This window comes from Nyctereutes procyonoides, unplaced genomic scaffold (genome assembly GCF_905146905.1).
Source record: "Nyctereutes procyonoides isolate TBG_1078 unplaced genomic scaffold, NYPRO_anot_genome, whole genome shotgun sequence".
NCBI lineage: Eukaryota > Metazoa > Chordata > Mammalia > Carnivora > Canidae > Nyctereutes > Nyctereutes procyonoides.
In genome coordinates, this window is record NW_026575125.1 from 19,560,934 (window position 1) to 19,581,432 (window position 20,499).

General features: G+C 40.8%; 1 protein-coding gene across 2 annotated transcripts in view; it reads right to left on the minus strand.

Moving 5' to 3' along the window:
• APOO (apolipoprotein O) overlaps positions 1-20,499 on the minus strand; it is a 54,229-nt gene that overhangs the window by 14,826 nt on the left and 18,904 nt on the right. For both annotated transcript variants that reach the window (XM_055338640.1, XM_055338639.1), the window contains exons 2-7: positions 18,919-19,026; positions 17,715-17,834; positions 15,143-15,197; positions 12,018-12,113; positions 4,165-4,256; positions 70-150 (exon numbers count right to left, since the gene is read on the minus strand). In XM_055338640.1, the coding sequence (XP_055194615.1) occupies positions 70-150; positions 4,165-4,256; positions 12,018-12,113; positions 15,143-15,197; positions 17,715-17,834; positions 18,919-19,026 (552 nt within the window). The remainder of the gene's footprint in view (positions 1-69; positions 151-4,164; positions 4,257-12,017; positions 12,114-15,142; positions 15,198-17,714; positions 17,835-18,918; positions 19,027-20,499) is intronic.

Here is a 20,499-nt window from a genome sequence, read left to right on the forward strand (position 1 = left end):
ATCTTACAAAATCCTAGAGAAACCATATATTCAAACCAAAAGGAAGATAATGAAAAAGATCTTTCTCACCTTTTGAAAGTTCTCCTTCCACAAATCTTCTACGACTATGTATCCTCGTAAACCCCAGTCATATAATTTCTCCCCACTGACCTTGAAACAAAATATAAAAGATCCATTGCTATTCCATACATGACTGGTATGAATGAGAATATTCCACTTTCCTTTTTCCTGTTTCCAAAACAACTGTATTTAAGCATGATGACCCCAGAAGCCGTGGGACATATACATTCAGGCTGTGCAACATAAGCAAATAAAAAGATAATGAGAATCGCAGCATAAGAAGAAAACACAGTTTGGTCATGTAGTTACTGTGCAAAATAATCTGCCATAAATTATAGGTGTATAAGGAAAAAAAAAAGTAGTAGGTCAACTGGTGATATGTGAAACTCCTGAAAAAGAGACATAGAAAGAAGGCTTCCGCCTATCACATCTAGCACGTCAAAGCCAACCGAGGCACATTTGCCCAGCTGAAAATCAATCATTCATTTCAAGGGCCTGGGTAAAAAATACGTGAACCTAATGAAGATGTTAGTTTTCCCAGGTCCCCCAAAACATAAAGTATTCACGTTTCTACAGGGATTTTTGCCTCTTGACCAAAGATTCTTTCTACAATATCCTGAGAGGTAGGCCCCCAGGTCAGAGAATACTTCGGAGCCAAGAAGCTCACTACTTAGTATGATATTGTAATAGCACTGCACAGTGATGGATGGTAGCTACCCTTGTGGTGAGCATGGCATAATGTAAAGACTTGTCAAAAAAAAAAAAAAAGACTTTTCAAATCACTATGTTGTACGCCTGAAACTAATGTAATATTGTGTGGCAACTATACTCACATTAAAAAAAATTTAAAAATTAGGAGCGGCCCAGGTGGCTCAGCAGTTTAGCGCTACTTGCAGCCTAGGGAGTGATCCTGGGGACCCAGGATCAAGTCCCGCGTGGGGCTCCTGGCAGGGAGCCTGCTTCTCCCTCTGCCTGTGTCTCTGCCTCTCTCTGTCATGAATAAACAAATAAAATCTTTAAAAAAATAAAAATTAAAAAAAAAAACACTGGTCTACCTTTTGCTAGCTAACTTTAACTGTTGGAAATTTTTTTTAAGTACTGAGCTTTTTTTTTTGACAATTTTATTCATTTATTTGACAGAGAGAGCACAAGCAGGGGGAGCAGGAGAGGGAGAGGCAGACTCCCCACTAAGCAGGGAGCCTGATGCAGGGCTCGATTCCAAGACCCTAGGCTCACGACCTGAGCTGAAGGAAGACACTTAACCCACTGGGCCACCCAGGCACTCCAGTACTGAGCTTTCTTTAAAAAAAAAAAAAAAGAAAGAAAAAAAATGCTTCTAGTGGGGCACCTGGCTGGCTCAATTGGTAGAGCATTCAACTCTTGATGTCAAGGTCATTGAGTTCAAGCCCATGTTGGGCATGGAGCCTACTTAAAAAAATGCTTCTAGTAATTTGCATTCATTGGTTCTACATATGACAAACTATGGAGTTTCCACTTCACATTTCTGAAAGCAGTTATTATTCTCTTTCTCATTTTTGTAATAATTCATCTATGTATGGCATTTTAGTTTACAAAGCACTTTCACATGAATTATCTCTATTCTAAATAACAACTCTGTGCAGTAAGTACATAAAATTATAAGGAAATATTCAGAGGCTAAGTGACTAATCTAAGGTCATGGTGCTAGTAAATCCAGTGGTCATTGGAAGACACTGGTTTCTTACAATTTATATTCTTCCAGTTGTTCTGTTCTTAAAATATATGATTCTCAGATGCATTGGTAGACATAGCAAGCATTTACCACATATATGACACTACTCTTGGTGCTTTAAATTTGAGTGGAAAACAACATTTGCCAGGTTTTTTTTTACAATACTTCTCTCCAAACATGACTGAACAAAAAACAATGTGAGAGCAATTAAGTGGCTGGTCCAAGGTCAGGGTATTCCTTAAAAAAAAATGAAAACTGTGAAAATAGGAACTAAATGACAGTAAAACAGTAACAGAAAATCTCTTTTAATCACTGGTGTCTCTTTTGTTTTACTGTAGCAAAATATACATACAATTTACCATTTCATCTATTTTGAGGTGTACAATTCAGTGGCATTAAATACATTCACAGTGTTTTGAAACCATCACCACTATCCATTTCCAAAACTTTCTCATCATCCCAAACAGATCACTAATGTTTTATATCTAGTGAAAATAAAGTTAATTGTTGTGTTCTGGCTTACTCTGAATACAAAATAAAAGACAAAATTCCTTCCCACTGACTTTAAAAATAAATTAGAATACAACTCATAGTTGCATCCTACTATCTTGGCTGTGAATACAAAAGATCTTTTGCAACATATGCTGTGGAATATAAATAAAAAAGACCTCTCTACTCAGGGGGCAGCCACATATGCTTCTCAACCAGCAGCTAAGCCCACTCTCCACACCCTACCCATTTACTGTTTAAACCACAACACATTGAGATGATGTATGATTATGTTTATGATCCAGGGCAGGCAGACGTGATTCACTGTTCCTGAGCTGGGGCTGAAGGAGGCAGAGGGATATTAACTGTCTGCCTCCAGGACTGCTATAAACAATGTCAAGCCCATGCTATAAAGATCTTACTGGCATCTGCTAACCAAAGCCACCAATTTCTCACAGCTGGAGCCACTGGCCTCCCACATACAATGGCAGTGCAATCTAGGAATCCAGACTCAATCCTGTCCTAAGCGCTCCAGGGAGCTCAGCATTGGATCAGTCTGGCTCAGAGCCCCGAGGGCCCAACTCCAATGACGGCACTGCTGCTCCTCCTGGGACCAAGCCTCCGCGTGACAGAGTACCTCCAGTGACTGGGTCCATGTCTCCATATGCTGTCCAGGACTTCAAAACCTAGAGCTTGCCTTGTCCTTGCCAATTTTACATGGCACTCTGTGTCTAGAGTTGCACTAAGTCCAGACACCACTGCCCTAAGGAAGTCTAGTCTATGTCAGTGGTTCTCAAACATCAAGGACATCTGAATCCCCTGGAGGGCTGGCCAAGACACAGATCACTAGCCCTAATCCTCAGAATGTCTGAGTTAGTCAGGCCGAGCTAGGGCCTGAGAAATGTGCATTCCTAACAAGCCAAGTGATCCTTATGTTCCTGGGCTAGGGACCAGATTTTGCGAACAGTTGGTCACACTGAAATGTGTCCCTAGAAATGCACATGTTGAAGTCCTAACTCATAGTATGACTGTATTTGGAGATAGGGCCTTTAAAATAGTAATTAAGGCTACATGAGGTGATAAGAATAGGGCTCTAATCCAATATGACTGGTGTCATCATAAGACAAGGACGAGACCTCAGGCATGTCCACACATAGTGGAAAGTTGGTCACCTACAAGCCAAGGAGAGAAGCCTTAGGAGAAACCAACCATACTAACACCTTGATCTTGGACTTCCAGCCTCCAGAACAATGAGAAAATATATTTCTGATGTTCAAGACACTAAGTCTGTGGTATTTTGTTACAGAACTTTGAGCAGACTAAATCATTGCTTGACCCATCTTGCCTGCCAACTCTGTTCTCTGAATTGACAGGATGCCATCAAGCTGAGGCCTGAGGGGAAAGAAAGGAGCAGCCAACTGAGAGCCCTGAGAGGGGCATTCCCAGCAGAGAGGACCATACTCCTTGAAGGCCCCAGCAAGGAAAGTGAGGCTGGGACCAGGACCAGGGAGAAGGTGCAGAGGGCCAGGGCACAGGCCTACGCCTGCAACTCCAAGGAGGACTAGGTACATTCCAAATGGAAAATGACCCCTAACCATCAGCATTGGAGTCTAAGTCTTCATGTATTTGAGACTTCTATGTAAATGTGCCAAAAAAGTATCTTAATTTTCTTTGACTAATATTCAAATTAGTGTGCACTCTCTGAATACTGACACGATTGGAGGGAAGGCCAGAAGTGAGGCACATGGCAGAGAAAGACATTTAAATTTGTGGTGGTTAAGTACATATGCAAACAAACTTTAGCCTCATGCTATAAAAGCTGCAAAATAAAATATATTAAGCCATAAACCCAAACATGCATAAGCAAGAACAAGGGACACTCCAGCTTTCTGGGTCTAACTTACCTGGACAAATACGATGGCTTGTTGTGGATAATAAAGAGAGGCAGCTAGTCCCATGAACCCAGGTGTATACACCAGCTTCTTTATTTTTGACCCTATTAAATAAAAGGTTGTAGATACCATCAGACAATTCACTACCCTTAACATCACAGTTTGCCCTGGACACCTAACACTGAAAAAGACTAATTTTCTTTGGACCTAGATTAACAGAGAACATGCCTGATAATGTCATATGCACCAAAAAGAACCACCACTTTCACAGCTTTTGTGAGATAAATTCACATCACTCACCCATTTAAAGTGTATACTCAATGGCTTTTGGTGTATTCACAGAGATATGCAACTAGCACTACAATCAATTTTATTTATTTTATTTTTTTTAATTTTTATTTATTTATGATAGTTACACAGAGAGAGAGAGAGAGAGAGAGAGGCAGAGACATAGGCAGAGGGAGAAGCAGGCTCTATGCACCGGGAGCCCGATGTGGGATTCGATCCTGGGTCTCCAGGATCGCACCCTGGGCCAAAGGCAGGCGCCAAACTGCTGCGCCACCCAGGGATCCTACAATCAATTTTAGAATATTTTCATCACCCCAAAAAGAAACGCCATAGCCATTAGCTGTCACCCTCCCTACTCCCCCATTCTGGCATCCCTGGGGAACCACTAATGTACTTTCTGTGTCTACAGATTTGCCTACTCTGGAAATTTCACATAAATGTAGTTACATAATATGTGGTCCTTGGGGACGGGCTTCTTTCATCAGCACAATGTTTTCAAGAGAACCAACACTTGTAAGGGAGCAAAAACAAAGAATGTTTTGAAAAGAAGCACACGGCTGGTTTCTAAGGTTTATGTTCTTTTAGAGTAAACTAGCTTCCTCTTTAAGTACTCAACCCAAGCACTGCTCTCCTCTCCTTTCTAATACTCCATAAAAATAACAGTAAAAGGATAAAATACAGGTAATAAACCCAAGACCAAGAGGAAACGAGTGGAGGGGCCATGGGGAGAAAGAAGTCTCATCCAATTTACAGAAAGTGGAGAGCGGACAGAACCAAGAGGACACATGGCTTTTAGGTCCAGAGGAGGGGCTGCAGGGAAGGAGGGAGGAGAATGGCCCTGGCAGCCCAGAGACAGCAGGTGCTGTGGAGACCTGAGGGCAGCCACAGATCAAGGTGAGTGGAGGCGGGGAAACAGGAGGACTACCAACATGTAAATGCAAGTCCTGTGCAGAGCTTAGGTGATTTTCTCCTTCTTCTGTGCTATCTTAGTGCAAAACTGCCTGTGGCCAGGCAGTCTATCCAGCCAGAATTTTACAAAGGTGGACAAGTGTCTCTAAAGAGGGGCACCTGGGGGGCTCAGTCAGTTAAGCATCAGACTCTTGAGCTCAGCTCAGGTGTTAATCTCAGGGTGAGTTCAAGCCCTGCACTGGGCTCCACACTGGGCATGGAGTCTACTTTAAAAAAAAGAAAAGGGAGTATCTCTAAAGAAATGCTATCAATTTTCTGCTGAGAACCAAGACAGCTGGTGTGTGTGGTGCGAATGTTACTACTGAAGAACAGAACTTTCCTCGCACAGAGCCCCGACTGTAGGCACCTTCCATGTAAAGTCAGTTTCTTTTCAGCTCACCCTGAGGTAGAACCTGCTGGCCAGTAAGCCCCACCTGTACACAAAAAGATCCTGTTAGCATTTCAATCACCTTGCTCTTAAACATGACAAACATGACTGTACAACCAAGGATCACTAGTCATTTGAGGAAAGCCTACAACATAAAAGAGGAGATAAAGACTGGGATCCCTGGGTGGTGCAGCGGTTTAGCGCCTGCCTTTGGCCCAGGGCGCGATCCTGGAGACCCAGGATCGAATCCCACGTCGGGCTCCCGGTGCATGGAGCCTGCTTCTCCCTCTGCCCGTGTCTCTGCCTCTCTCTCTCTCTCTGTGACTATCGTAAATAAATAAAAATTAAAAAAAAAACAGGAGATAAAGACAAGCAAGAAAGGGGGAAAAATGACCCTACAGGAAACAAAAGAACTTAAAAACAAAACTATACCTGTTATTAAGTATCACTGAATAAATCCAAGAAGCTACTACCTTAAAAGAAAAAAAATGTTCTATGAAAAAGGAACAATCAAAGAATAAGAAAGAGCTACTTGGAAATGACAAAAGTAAAACAAATCAAAAGAAATACAACAAAATTATCAGGAAAATAAAAGAGACATATTAGGGTTGCTTAAACAGCTCCATTGCTAATTAACAGGAGTTCAGGAAGGAAAAAGAATAAGAGTAAATTGTCCAGGAAATACAAAACAGATCATCTTCCTACAGCTGAGGGCTGCAGGCCACCAAGATGCTCAACCAGGAATGAGATGTCTATGTGTTAGTCACAACACCCTGGAAGTCCAGAACACTGAAGATTAGAAGACCCTCAAAGCTTCTGGGGGGATGATGGAGAGGAATGAATCACTTCAGAAGGAACAAGCATCCAGACTGGCTGCTGACACTCACATCTGCAATGCCAGATGCTAGAAGACATGGACTTCAAAGTTTGGATGGAAAACAAATTCTATATCCAACCAACTTGATATGAAGGTAGAAAGTAATTTTCAGATTTGCAAGGATTTGAAAGTTTCCTTCTGACATGGGCTTTTTTTGAAAGTGACTTGAGCATGTAGTTCAACAACATGGCAGAGCAAACCAAGGAGAAGATGACATGGAACCCAAGGGAGTCAAACCCAAGAGAGTATAGAGTCCTGTCTCAAGACCACAGAAGTATTGAGCCTCCATCCAGATTGCAAGAGGATGTATGAAAGAGGGCTTCAACTACCTCCATTTTGACCTCAATCTGCACTTTTGCAAAATTTTTAAAGATTTTATTTTTAAGTAATCTCTACACCCAATGTGGGGCTTGAACTACAGCTCTGAGATCCAGAGTCACATGCTCTAAAGATTGAGCCAACCAGGTACCCATCAATCTGCACTTTCTGAAAGATTAAATTTCCCTTTCCAGCTTATCTCTTAACTCAGGCAAAAGACCCTGCATGCAAAACATCCCCTGATAGGAATCAAAACTACCCCCTCAAACAATAGGGACTGCCCTGAACCAGCAAGACTCCATGTGACTAATCCTATGACAACTATGGGCTTGACCTTCACTGACTACCTGCACTTGCCCACTGAACTTTGTCCCACATTTTCCTTACATAAGCCTGGAAATATTTTCGGCACTTTGGAGACTATCTCTGAGACGCAAGTCCACTGTCTTCCAGGTGCTGGCCTCACTGAAATAAATTCCTTTCTTGTTTCAACACCACTCCCTTCTTGGATTTTGTCAGTGACTACTGACCAAACCTGGTCTATTTAAGACTCCCAAAGACAGCTGCTCTTACACCCCTGTACCCCAGCTACATGTAGAGCCCTGGGAAAAGGGGAATGGGCAGAAGAGGCAGCAGCATGGAGAACTGGAGAAGCCTGAGAATGAGGTGAAGAAAACTGGTAGAGGGTGAAACAGGAGAATCCTCTATAAATGAACTTGGACCTAGAGAGTCTCTGCTGAGAGGCACAGGGTTTTTCACATGGGACACAGATGATAGTGCAATGTATGTTACTAACACGCAGTCAGGATAATCTAAGTGCTATCTATTGGTTTTAAACTTTAAACAGACATATCTCCAAAGATGGAACTGGGGTTACAGGAGACAAAACAAACGTTATCAATCTAGACTCTTCATAAATTTTTTTTAATTTTTTTAATTTTTATTTATTTATGATAGTCACAGAGAGAGAGAGAGAGAGAGAGAGAGAGAGAGAGAGGCGCAGAGACATAGGTAGAGGGAGAAGCAGGCTCCATGCACCGGGAGCCCGATGTGGGATTCGATCCTGGGTCTCCAGGATCGCGCCCTGGGCCAAAGGCAGGCGCCAAACCGCTGCGCCACCCAGGGATCCCTAGACTCTTCATAAATTAATATTTCTCTCTTAATCCTACTGCCTTGATTGAAAGGACAAAATTATTCTAGAAAACACTCTCTTATCCCTGGGGTCCCACCTGTACCCCTTGAAGCTTTAAGTTCCTGAGCAGCTCATACAAGTGAGGTCCAGGTGAAGGGCAGCACACCTGACAACCAATCATTTCTGGGTCATTTACAGAAAACTGATAAGCAGCAGCTCTTGGGCCTCCAGCTTCTAATGGTTCCTACAATGAGCTGGGGGCCCCAAAAATTCAGGAAGGAGGTGGGGAGGGGAAGAGCCACCAGAAGACAACAACAGTGGGCAACAACCACCTGCCACCCTTGAGTGACCTGGCTGAGTCTACTCTCTTTGAATGATCACTCGCTCACCTCCTACTAGAGAGGTGCCTCTTGTCACCACCAGTCATGGCCATTCTCATCAAGTGAGGAGGATTACCTTCGCATTTATGCTCAAGAAACCCTATCATATGATCTAGTAATCCCTCTTCTGGGTATACCCCCAAAGAAAATGAAATCAATATCTCTTTTTTTTAAAAAAATTATTTATTCATTCATGAGAGATACACACACACAGAGAGAGAGGCACAGACACAGGCAGAGGGAGAAGCAGGCTCCATGCAGGGAGCCTGACGTGGGACTTGATCCTGGGTCTCCAGGATCACACCCCGGGCTGCAGGCGGCGCTAAACTGCTGCGCCACTGGGGCTGCCCAGTATCTTTTTCTTTAAAAAAAGATTTTATTTATTCATTCATGAGAGACACGGGGTGGGGAGCACAGACACAGGCAGAGGGAGAAGCAGGCTCCATGCAGGGAGCCCGATGTGGGACTCGATCCTGGGTCTCCAGGATCACGCCCTGGGCTGAAGGTGGCGCTAAACTGCTGATCCACCAGGGCTGCCCGAAATCAGTATCTCAAAGAGTTATCTCTGCTCCCATGTTCACTGCACCATTAGTCACAATAGCTAAGACACGGAAACAACCTAAGTGTCAATGGATGAGTAGGTAAAGAAACTGTGGTACCTATATGAATGGAGTATTATTCAGCTTTAAAAAAGGAGACCCTACCATTTGCAACAACATGGATGAACACAAAGGACATCATACTATGTGAAATAAGCCTTAAACAGAAAGAACAAAAACTGCACTATCTCACTGATATCTAGAATCTTAAAGAATCAAAATGTATAGAAGCAGACAGTAGAAGTGTGGCTACTAGAAGCAGAGTGGTGGGGAAAATGAGGAGATGCTGGTCATGGGGTACAAAATTGCAGTTATGTACAATGAATAAGTCTAGAGAGTAATACACGGCAAAATGACTACAGTTAATAATACTGAATCTTGGAGATTTACTAAGAGAGATTAGAGGTGCTTTCATCTCAAAAAAAGTGAACTATGATAGAAGATATGTTAAGCAGCTTGACTGGAGTAATCATTTCACTATGCATATGGATATACATACATGAGAGGGAGCTGGGGAAGCTTTTATATATATATATAAATATCACATCATACATCTTAAATACATACCATTTTTACTAAAAAATAGAATTTTTTAAAAGTTAGACAAAAAAAGAAATGAAACTGCCAAGAGGAATCTTCTGAGCCCATCCTGCTGCTGCCAGCATAGGGGGGCCATCCACCTGGAGGGGGCTGCAAACCACTGCAGACATCCAAAAAACATACCTACCATCCTGCTCATCTTACTCAGTATCTTTTTTTTTTAAGATTTTATTTATTTATTTATGAGAGACACGGAGAGAGGGAGAGGGAGAGGCAGAGACACAGGCAGAGGGAGAAGCAGGCTTCACGCAGGGAGCCCGACATGAGACTTGATCCCGGGACTCCAGGATCACGCCCTAGGCCGAAGGCAGATGCTTAACCACTGAGCCACCCAGGGATCCCTCTTACTCAGTATCTTATTCAGTGACCAAACCTGACGTCGTTTATCTCAGGCCTTTCTACCCCAGCACCCCGAGGAAAAGACCCATAGTTGAATATTTGTGCATGAATGTGTGTGCACATACATACTTTTTAAAAAAAGATGTATTTAGGGCAGCCCAGGTGGCTCAGCAGTTTAGCGCCACCTTCACGCCAAGGCGTAATCCTGGAGACCCGGGATCGAGTCACGCGTCAGGCTTCCTGCGTGGAGCCTGCTTCACCCTCTGCCTGTGTCTCTACCTCTCTCTTTCTCTGTGTGTCTCTCATGAATAAATAAATAAAATCTCTAAAAAATTAAAAATTAAAAAATTAAAAAGATTTATTTATTTGAGAGAGAGAGAGCAAGAGAGAGAGAGCATGAGCAGGGGAATGGACAGAGGGAGAGAATATCCAAACAGATTCCCACTGAACTCGGAGCCCAATGCAGGGCTCGATCTCACCACCCATGAGATCAGGACCTGAGCCAAAACCAAGAGTTGGACGCTTAACCAACTCAGCCAACCAGGTGTCCCCATGTGTACTTTTTTGAAATAGAATTATTGGAGTTTTACATTATTTTAATGCTACTGAGTCCTCCGTGGAAAAGGAAAAGGAGGAACAAATAAACCAGCAAGCAAAAACAAAGGAATAGAACCCGCTGTAGTGGGTGTCCTTATATTACTGTTCTGCCGGGGAAAGCATAGTCCTCACTTTTTCTCAGGATGGTCACCCCAGTGGATGTGCAGGGGGATAAACACCAGACAGCACAGCAACGCACCGCAAGCATGTGCACACGCACAGCAGAAGCAGCTTTCTTTAGGGCCATGCTCTAACCCTGAGAGGAAGGTGGGGAAGCTAATTTCACTTGATTCCACATTCCTGGCTCCCTAACAGTAGCCAAGACTCCAACTCCCTGGCCTTGAGAGCTTCATAAATTTAAAACACTATCTAAATAAGATAGGAATGCTTTTTGGGACAGCTTTACAAAAAGGAGGCGAATAATGTTTCGAATAATGGGGCAGGGGAGAAAAGTTAGTTCAAGTCTTCCACAAGTTGATTAGTAAAAATGAACTCTAACTTTACTTCTATATTGTGCACAGGCTGGGAGGAGGGGCATAGAAACTATGACAGGAGGTCATTGTAACAAGTTGAGGGAGTGGCACCAGTGCCGCCTGGCTCCAGATTCTGAGATAACACTTAAGGCATGCACAGAAGAGCTTTTTAAAACTGGAGGAATGGGTACCAAAGCAGTCATGATAGTTAATCTTTTATGAGAGTCTGATCACAGCGTTCATCAATTCTCTATTTTAGGAATTTTTGTAAAGCCTGAATTTTATCGCCAGTGAAACCTCAGTAGTTTATAACAAATTTATGTCATTATAGTGAAGTACCTTGTCACCCTTTATCCTATAAATTTTACAATCCAGCAGCATAGTGTAGTAATATGTTTCAGTTGACATTTGTTAGCTTTTAAGTGTTTAAAAAATTTTAATATCCTCACTGATGACTGAAGCTATGACACATCCAGAAATTAATAAAATTTCTATGAAATCACTATTCTATTTACTGTGATTAATAGACTGATCTCAATAGTGAAACAAAGAGACAGTTTCTCAGGTGTGACAGACTTTAGTTAACAAAAATTTACTCTTTTTGTACCAGAGGGATAGTAATTTGATCAAGTAAATGTGCCTATAAAGGATAACTATATTCTATTTTTAACCAGGAGTATACAATTTCTTCCATTTCATATTTTTATAACTTAAAAGTTATATTTATATAACTTTTATATAACTTATATATGCTTAAAATCAGATATACCAGAGAAAAGAACCATATTAATTATATATTAAGAAGTCCATATTTCAGGAACCAACTCATTATTCTGACAGCCAGCAAATAAAAAGAAAGAACCAAGCATCCATCTTATCTTTCCCTTATGAGCTGTTTTTTAAAAAACCCACAAAATTGCACCTACCTCTAGCCAAAAGAAGTCCAACAATGCCAGCAAAACCAATAACACCAAGTCTTGGAAAAAATCCAGGAGGTGCATTTTGTAGATATTCATAGCTGTCTACAATAGAATCAGACCAGGAAACAGTTCTGTAAATTGCCCATTAAGAAACAAACCCCAAAAATCTTACACATGGCTAGTATATATAGTATCAAATGCTTCTCAAATAATGTGTTCTTTGCTCTATGCTAGTATGTTTATTTCAACATTCTTTTTACATGATATATACACATGGTTTATTATTCACATGGCAAGTAGCCAATTTCCAAACACTTCTGGTCTGATGACCTACTGACAAGAAAGTAATGTTAGATTATCTTCATATTCCTGAAAGCAACAGATCTGAATCTACGCACAGGGGGAGAAATACCAACACAGGGATTCCTTGCCTTCCAAACACAGAAACAATAGATTTGGATAGATCTGCCGCTATCTTGAAGCTTTGCTGTTTGTTCTCTGAAACTCAGGAACCAGATACATGAGGCTTGGGGGAAAAAATGTATCCTTTGCCATCTGAATTCATGACTCAAACTCGAGAACAGAATCAATCTGGAGAATGAAGGAAACTTGTAGCGCAAGTATATGTGGGAAATAGTCACCGGTGATAGATAAACACAAAGAAATGCAGCATGTCCAGAAAAAAAAAATAGAAATGCAGCATGTGAGCCTGTGTGCCATGCCTGAGCATGCCTTATGACCTCATCTGAATGATGACTCGTCTTCTGTCCGCTGAACCAATCCCACCAAGTAAGAGCCATCTGCATTCCTAACTTCCTCAGAAAAGCCTTTGCTAGACTTCTCAGCCCATGCCTCCCTCCCTCTCTCCCTCCCTCCTCTAAAGTCCCATTGTATTTCTTCTCTGTACCATCACTTGCAACATAATCCTATTATGTAATCCTATATAAATCCTATATCCTATATTCTATATGAAGCACCCTGTGCTTCATTCTTCAGGAGTGAATTTTATGTCTCCTCAAGGAGAACATATGCTCCTCAGTGGTACACTGCATAGACTTCTACATTATTTTCCCTCAGTGGGAAGAGGGGATGTTCATCTGACAGATAGTTACTAAAAGCACTGCTAGGTGTTGAATGTTTCAGAGAGGCTGTCACTGAAAAACCCTGCATGTCTCTCTCTCTCTCTCTCTCTCTCTCTCTCTCTCAAGCCTATCTGCAGCACTCTCAATCTGCTTCCAGTTTCCAGTGCGGGAAACAAAGGCACTCCTCTGAGCCGGGATTGTGCTGGGTCCTCCAACGTGGAATGCTGCCGAAGTTCCACCTTCATGTAGCAGCGTGGCTGACTCAACTCTAGGGTTCATCTCAGAAATCCTTCCCTGACTCTTCCCATCCCTCTGAACTCTATGAGACAAATATCCTTCCTCTGTACCTTCCACAGTGGTCTGGGACTTTCTCTGTATTTGTGCTCATGTTGAAAATGTGTCATGGGCCCCTCAGGGATCATGTGACCACGGTCTTAATCAGCCATGATTTTCCATGCCTGCCATGATGGTGACTTAACAAATGTGTGCAGAACTGAACTAACTTGAATACTCAGTAATCTTCTCCCCCAGAAATGAGCCAACACATGCTGGTTTATCATTTCCTGGGCTGTTTGGGAAACTCAGTGATCATTTTAAATACTTCTATAGGGCTTGTGCTATGCACACAAATTTCTGTCTGGCCTTGTACTTATTTTGCCCTTAACTTAGTTTTCACTTTCCATCTCTTTGTCTGGGTCATCTGAGGCAATTTTCTACTTCCCTTTATTTTTGCCTACCAGCACAGTGTTTTTGATTCAAGACGTGCACACAGAGCAGTTGATAGGAAGTCACCCAGATGGCCTTGGTGAACTGAGCTGAGGTGGGTAAATCACAGAGAAATGGCAAAGAAGATATGCTAAAAGGCTGCAATGAAGCCTAAGCCCAGCTTCTGGTAACATGTCCTGGCTGTGACTGCCGGGAAATGGACTGATTGCCTTGGCAGACAACAACACAACTCATAATGGAATGTTTCTTCTTAAGAGCTTTTGCAGTAACCAGTCCAAGAGAAGAAAGACAAGATTTAGGTTGCAAATAATGCCTACCGCTATGCATCAATGGGAAGTGATAGGTAACAATGAAGAGACCCCTCCTCCATCACACACGTACTGACAAGAGATCAGGAGTTCTTTAGTCTCTTCAGATTAAAAGATGAAGGTAATAAAAGCACTTTCCTGTCAGGGTTATGAGGATTATACATAAATTAATATTTTAAGGCACTTAGATTAGTTCCTGGCATGTAATAAAAATTGAATAAGTGCTTATGAAATTAATAAAATTAGGATGTTACTTATTAACATACATATTATTCATGGATGCTCAAATCCTGTATCAGCACATCAGCACGCAATGATCTTCAGAAGGAAATAAAATTTATTTATCTTTGTTTTATGTGGTCATGAAAGCAAACACTTATAAAAACATGAGTTTTTGTTTGCTGAGATGCCCAATAAAGGAAATTAATCCAATCAGTGTCCATTAATTCATCAGTTTCTGATGGAGACAAGTCAGAATATGGACTATGAACCCAGTTTCTGAGTGTATGGGATAAGTGGATGTGAACAACAGTCAAGGACAAGAAAAACCCAATTTAAAAAATATAAGAACACTACTCATGCAGTAGACTTTCCTGGGCACACCAGCCCAGTTCCTTCTTGCCTCTAAACTTCTGTAGCATGTATTAACAGCCATACAAATGAGCTACCCTGATTCTGAAAACCTACTAATGAGCTAGTAGGGGTGAGTATGTGTGAGTCAGTGTCACTGAATTTGGAAATTGATTTCAGAAAAAAAAAAATCCAGCATATCTGAACTTGTTAGCCCAAAAATCTTAATGATTGTGAAGAGACTTCCCAAATATTTAGGGACACTAGTCCTCTGAAATCTGATGAACACAACAGATCTTCTTTCGAAAAAAATCCACATAGCTCTAAGATTCTGCGTAAAATGTTAAGGAATTCCTGGATCTCCTGGAGCCCATCCATGGAACCCCTGTTAAAGAGTTCAATGCTAACGAAGAAACAAATTGTGTTTAATTAAAAATCAACTTACCTAACCCCCATTGAACCAAGCTCTGCATCTTGGGCTTTGTTTGTGAGTACATTTCCTAAAAAGGTGAAAAGAAAATGAATGAGAAGAATATGCTGATTAGAAAGCAACAATAAATATATTTGTCTTTACTGCATAAATTATCATGTTATTAACACTTTTTGAACAAAGGGATATACTGTCTATCTGGGGCTTTTTTTTTTGTCTTTTTCTCTTGTGTAAGTTCCCCTTCACCACAGATTGCTCAGTAGAACAGTTTATTATTGCCACAGGAAGCAAAGATTACAAGTTGAATGATTTCAACAACCCAGCCTTTTTATTCTTCTATTAAATTCAAAGAGAATGGACAAAAATCAATCCCTCTGATCATTAAAGTGGCAATCCTTTCCCCGTGAGATTAAATCTGTCTTTCATACTAAGTCTATTTCTTGATCTGTCATGATTTTAGAGTCTGTATCTGAAAACTGCCCTTCAGAAGCAGGAATGATCACCTTGAATGGGATGTAAGGAGTCTACATCCAAGTTTGAGAGACACTTACCCCAATCCCGGAGCAAATGAAGTATTAACATTCTCTTGACAATAACAACAATAAAATGGCTTTGTACAAGAACAACATATATCCTAAAGAAAACAACAGACTAGCTAGAAGGTATCCCACCTTCAAGAAGTCTACAATAAGGGCGCCTGGGTGGCTCAGCCGGTTGGGCGTCTGTCTTCGGCTCAGGTCATGATCCCGGAGTCCTGGGATTGAGCCCCATGTTAGGTTCCCTGCTCAGCGGGGAGCCAGCTTCTCCCTCTCCCTTGCCCCCCCCCCACTCATGTTCTCTCTCTCTCTCTCTCTCTCAAATAAATAAAATCGTCTTAAAAAAAGAAGACTAAAATAAAGATGGGAAAAGAGACATGTGGGCATCAAAAGGTTAGAACCAGTTGCCACTTGGAAAAGGATTTGTTTTATTTAATTTGGTCCAAGTCAGAATAAGTTATGCAGTATTGTTAAATGCCTTTAAACAACAAATAGTGAATTTAGAAGAGGACAATATAGAACATTAAAAAATTGAATACTGCTTCATTAAAATCCATTATTGGTATTTTATGCCCATAAAAAGAAAGAAAACCTACAGATAAATGTCTAGGGTGATGACCTATTTCTTTTGCTGGAATATCTTCTCACTAAAAAGAAAAATTAAATTAGTTATTAAAGAAAGGGGCTAGATATTATTGGCCTGAAAAAGGAGCCAGGAAGTAGAAATACATCTACTGAAGAAACATCATTATGTAGAAAAATAAAGCCATTGTAATCATAAAACTTTTTTTTAATTTAGAAGTAGTACAAACATGTTGATAATTATTCATTTAACGAGGTATTTTGCTGCACTGAGCATCATGCACGGATGAAAAAGTAAAAAACAAAAAGCAATATTAGGTTGAAAGGTTAAGAGACAAAGTGCTTTTATAATCCAAAAAAAAAACCCACAAAATAATAGCAGTCATACCTACATGACACATGTTTGCACAAATTTGCCGACCTTATCTTAACCAGCAGATGGTTTAAAAATCTTCTAGAATGAGACAATAAAGTCTAAGCTTTTTACAACACATTATGTAAAAGATAAAGATATTTTTAGATACTTGTAACTCAATAATATGGTTATGATACTTAAGTATACTGGCCTAATTTATATTGTTGACAGAGTCTATGCTTACTATTTTCTTCTAAATCGGTGACAAGAAGTTCAGCATTGGCAGAGACATTGAAATTAAAAATTTTAAGACAAGTTCTGGATGAAAATTCAGTTTGTAAATCTCAAGCAAAGTATAGCTAGACCATGTCACACACATCTACATGATTTTTACTAATCTGCCATCAATTTTTGAAACCCAGATCAAGTATGGCAAATACTTTATGTATCAAAGCCTACAAAAGCATTCTGTAGACTGTAAACTTCCATTTCAGGCGTTAAAAATTACAGAAATGCTTCCATGAACATAATAACCAGGGCCTGATCTAAAACCTGAGCAGTGACAGAAGCCCATCTGTATACGTAGCTCTTTGGTCACTGGGACAAATAGTTCAGTACTCAAATACATAATCCCATACTTTTCTAGTTATCTACTCTATTACAATATTCAAAATGTTCTGTAACTGTTCCTGTTAAAATGGTTCTGATGTGTAGACTCTCTGGGAGGAGAAAAACTTTCCAATTTTGATATAAATGCTTACATTATATCTTTTTCCTTATACTTGACTTCTAGCCCCAAGTCCTCTCCTGGGAAACAATCATGCTTTCATAGCTGTGACCAACAAGATAGTCACAGTCCACTCTCTAGTCTAGGTACCACACCTTGGTAGGTGCCTGGTAAAGGAAATTCTCTCTGCAGCTATGACAACAGCCACTACCAGGAAGCTGGGGCTCTCTGTTCCCCTCAGAAATGGCACTGATGACACTGTAAGTCAGGCACTCTTAAGCTGGTGCCCACTATCATGCCTTTTTCTGAAAACACGCAGCCAATACAGACTTTCCACTACTGACTCTAAAACAGAAATGTGTCACTCTACTTTTAGAACAGCTGTACCTGACACCAACTCGTATATGGCTCGCAATAATGTCGGAGATGTGAAATGCTTTCTTCAAGCTGGGTCCTTGGCTCCTCCACATATTTAGATTGACCCTCAGGAACCGAGTAGAGTGAAAGCTGCATATGTTAAAAACAAAACAAAGAAAAATTAAAAAGTAGATATAGTCATGAGATAATGTAATCAATCGTCAAATTTGTAAGCATCATTATTTCTAATAATTCATGAACTGCAGTGACTCTAAGGGTTTCATGTACCCTGAACTTACGTCCGAGGATCTTTGTACCTGGTTTATCAATACGGACAAGTCCAAGAGGACAGAACTATGAGGGGTCCTGCCCTCCTCCCACTCCTGTAGTAGCAGAGAAAGCAGCCCCCTTTCTCCATTTTATATACTGGCATTTGGTATTTCACCTTAGAGTCAGTCTGGAAAAAGGATTCTATTAAAGTGGTGAGGGGATGTAAAAAAAAAAAAAATTGAGTTTAAATGATTAGTCTGGTGCTAATCCAAGCAGGATAGCAAGTTTGTTCTCCACCCAGAGAAGAAATTGTTCAGTCACTACTGGCTGCCTTCTTTGCCCACAAAAAACACATTGCTACAAGGTCTGAGAAGAAGAGCATAAAGGGCAAAAGAGAAACTCATATTAGCCTTATGTCAACACCATTCAAGTAACCTGGTCCATGATCGAAGGTAGGTCTTTTGTCTACTTTAAGTCAAAAGAAAGCAAATATCCAAAATAATCAGTGGGAAGTACAGACAAAAAAGAATGTAAACAATGGAGAGAAGATTTCCTGCTTTATTTATTTAGTATTTATTAAGCATCTCCTTATGAGCCTCTAATCTGGCCAAGAAGAAGAACATACCCAGGTGTTTAATTTCTTAGAGAGGGAAAATGCAAAATGTTTTCTTGGCTTGAAAGCAGTCTTGGAATGAGGCAAATCACTTAGAGGTAATGAGCAGACTTCCCACAAAAAAATCTAGGAAATATTTAAGTATGCCTTTAGCTAACATCATTAATTAAAGTTTATTTATTGAAAAAGCTACATCTTAGTAGCTTCCCACGAAGAAAAACTAAGCAAATATATTTCCTCTTTTTAAATGTCTTCTAAACTATCTTGTCTCCTGACATACAATTTGTATACTTCGTATAGCAACTAATAAGCAGATGTTCAAAATATATCACAACATGAACGGCATGTTACCTCATTAACCTTCACAGAAGTTTTGTGAGGTGAGTCCCTTTTAGGTGACGCATAGACTTTAAAGGTGAGCAGACTCAGGCTGGCTGGCCCCACAGACCTCCGAATTACCTGAAACACAGAAGTAATCTTAAGCCTTATGTCAGTGCAATAAACTGGATGTGCATAACGTGAGCACATTTATAACCTCAGCGACTTCTGCCCTGGAAGGCTTATTATGGTTTATGAGAAACAGATGCATTCCTGAAGTTTTATGGAAGTCAGAAACTAAAAAGTATATAGTTGTGGACTTAAAATTTCAGGTCACCTTCACCTAAATGTCTAAGACAGTAAGTAGTTCCCAAGTTTTTCTACTTAGCTTGTCAAGTAAAACAGAAGATACGTGCACACACACATATACACATGTGTGCCCTTTTAAAAATAAGAGAAATGCTATGGAATGATTTTAAAAGTATAAAATAGTCTCGATCTCTCTCACACACACACACATACACACTCTCCCCCACCAACCAACAATGGATGAGGTTTCTTTCTAGTGATTCACTGAACACAGTGAAGATTATTTCTGTAATTCTAATAATCAAACTTTCGCAAGCTTTCCCTTTCCATTCCCACACAGAGCTGGTCTCCCATGATCTAAGTTCCCTGAGTATCTTTTTGTGCCTTGCTCTCCCCTACTGGGTCACACACACCCAGGAGCTGCAACCTGAAGCCAGTGCCTCCCAGATATGCAACCCCAGCCCAGAGCTCCTTCCTGACCTTCACTTATCCCATACTCTTGGACATTTCTACTTTTCTACAAGCCATGTCCAAAATCAACTCATCAGGATCTTGTCTGTGTCTCCAAGTCCACATTTGGCCTGATGGGTGGGTGTGTGCTATGGAATCAAGTCAGAAACTTTTTTTCAATAATAATCCCCTACCTTTACATAGCACTTGACCATCTAACGTCTTTACCCCAGACCTGGCCCTTCTTCCTCTACTTCCTCTCAGGCATGGTGGCACCATCCAACCAGACAACCCAGTCAGAAACTCTGAGGTCACATTCATCACCACCTTGTCTCATTGGTCATTAAGTCTTGTTAATTCTGTTACACAATCTCAATTCACTCTCTCCACTTTATCCCCTCCTGTACAATCTTCCCTTGGGCCCTCATTTCTTTCTTGGATTGTTTCTAGCGCATTCTAACTGCTCACCTGGCCCTCTGATGACTCGAACCACCACAATGTAAAAGAATGAGGTTTCTGAACTACAAACTGATTATCTTCTACCCTTATTTGAGAGTTTTTGTTATTTATTTTCTACTTATGTGGGCCAAAGAAGGCCCATTCTGAGGCAACTCCAACCACCTTCTTCCACCTTATCTCTGCAGCTCTGGCTTCTCCCACAACACACCAACTCCATAGATCTCTCCCATGCTATTGCCTGGCTTTATGGGTTTGTACATGCTGCTTGCTCTGCCTGGAATGTCCTATACTTGCTTTATCCTTCTGTACAACTGCCTAAGAGCAGGGAGATATATTGCATTTTTCTTTTCTTTTCTTATTTCTATCTATTTATGGATATCAAGTTCTCCCTACCAG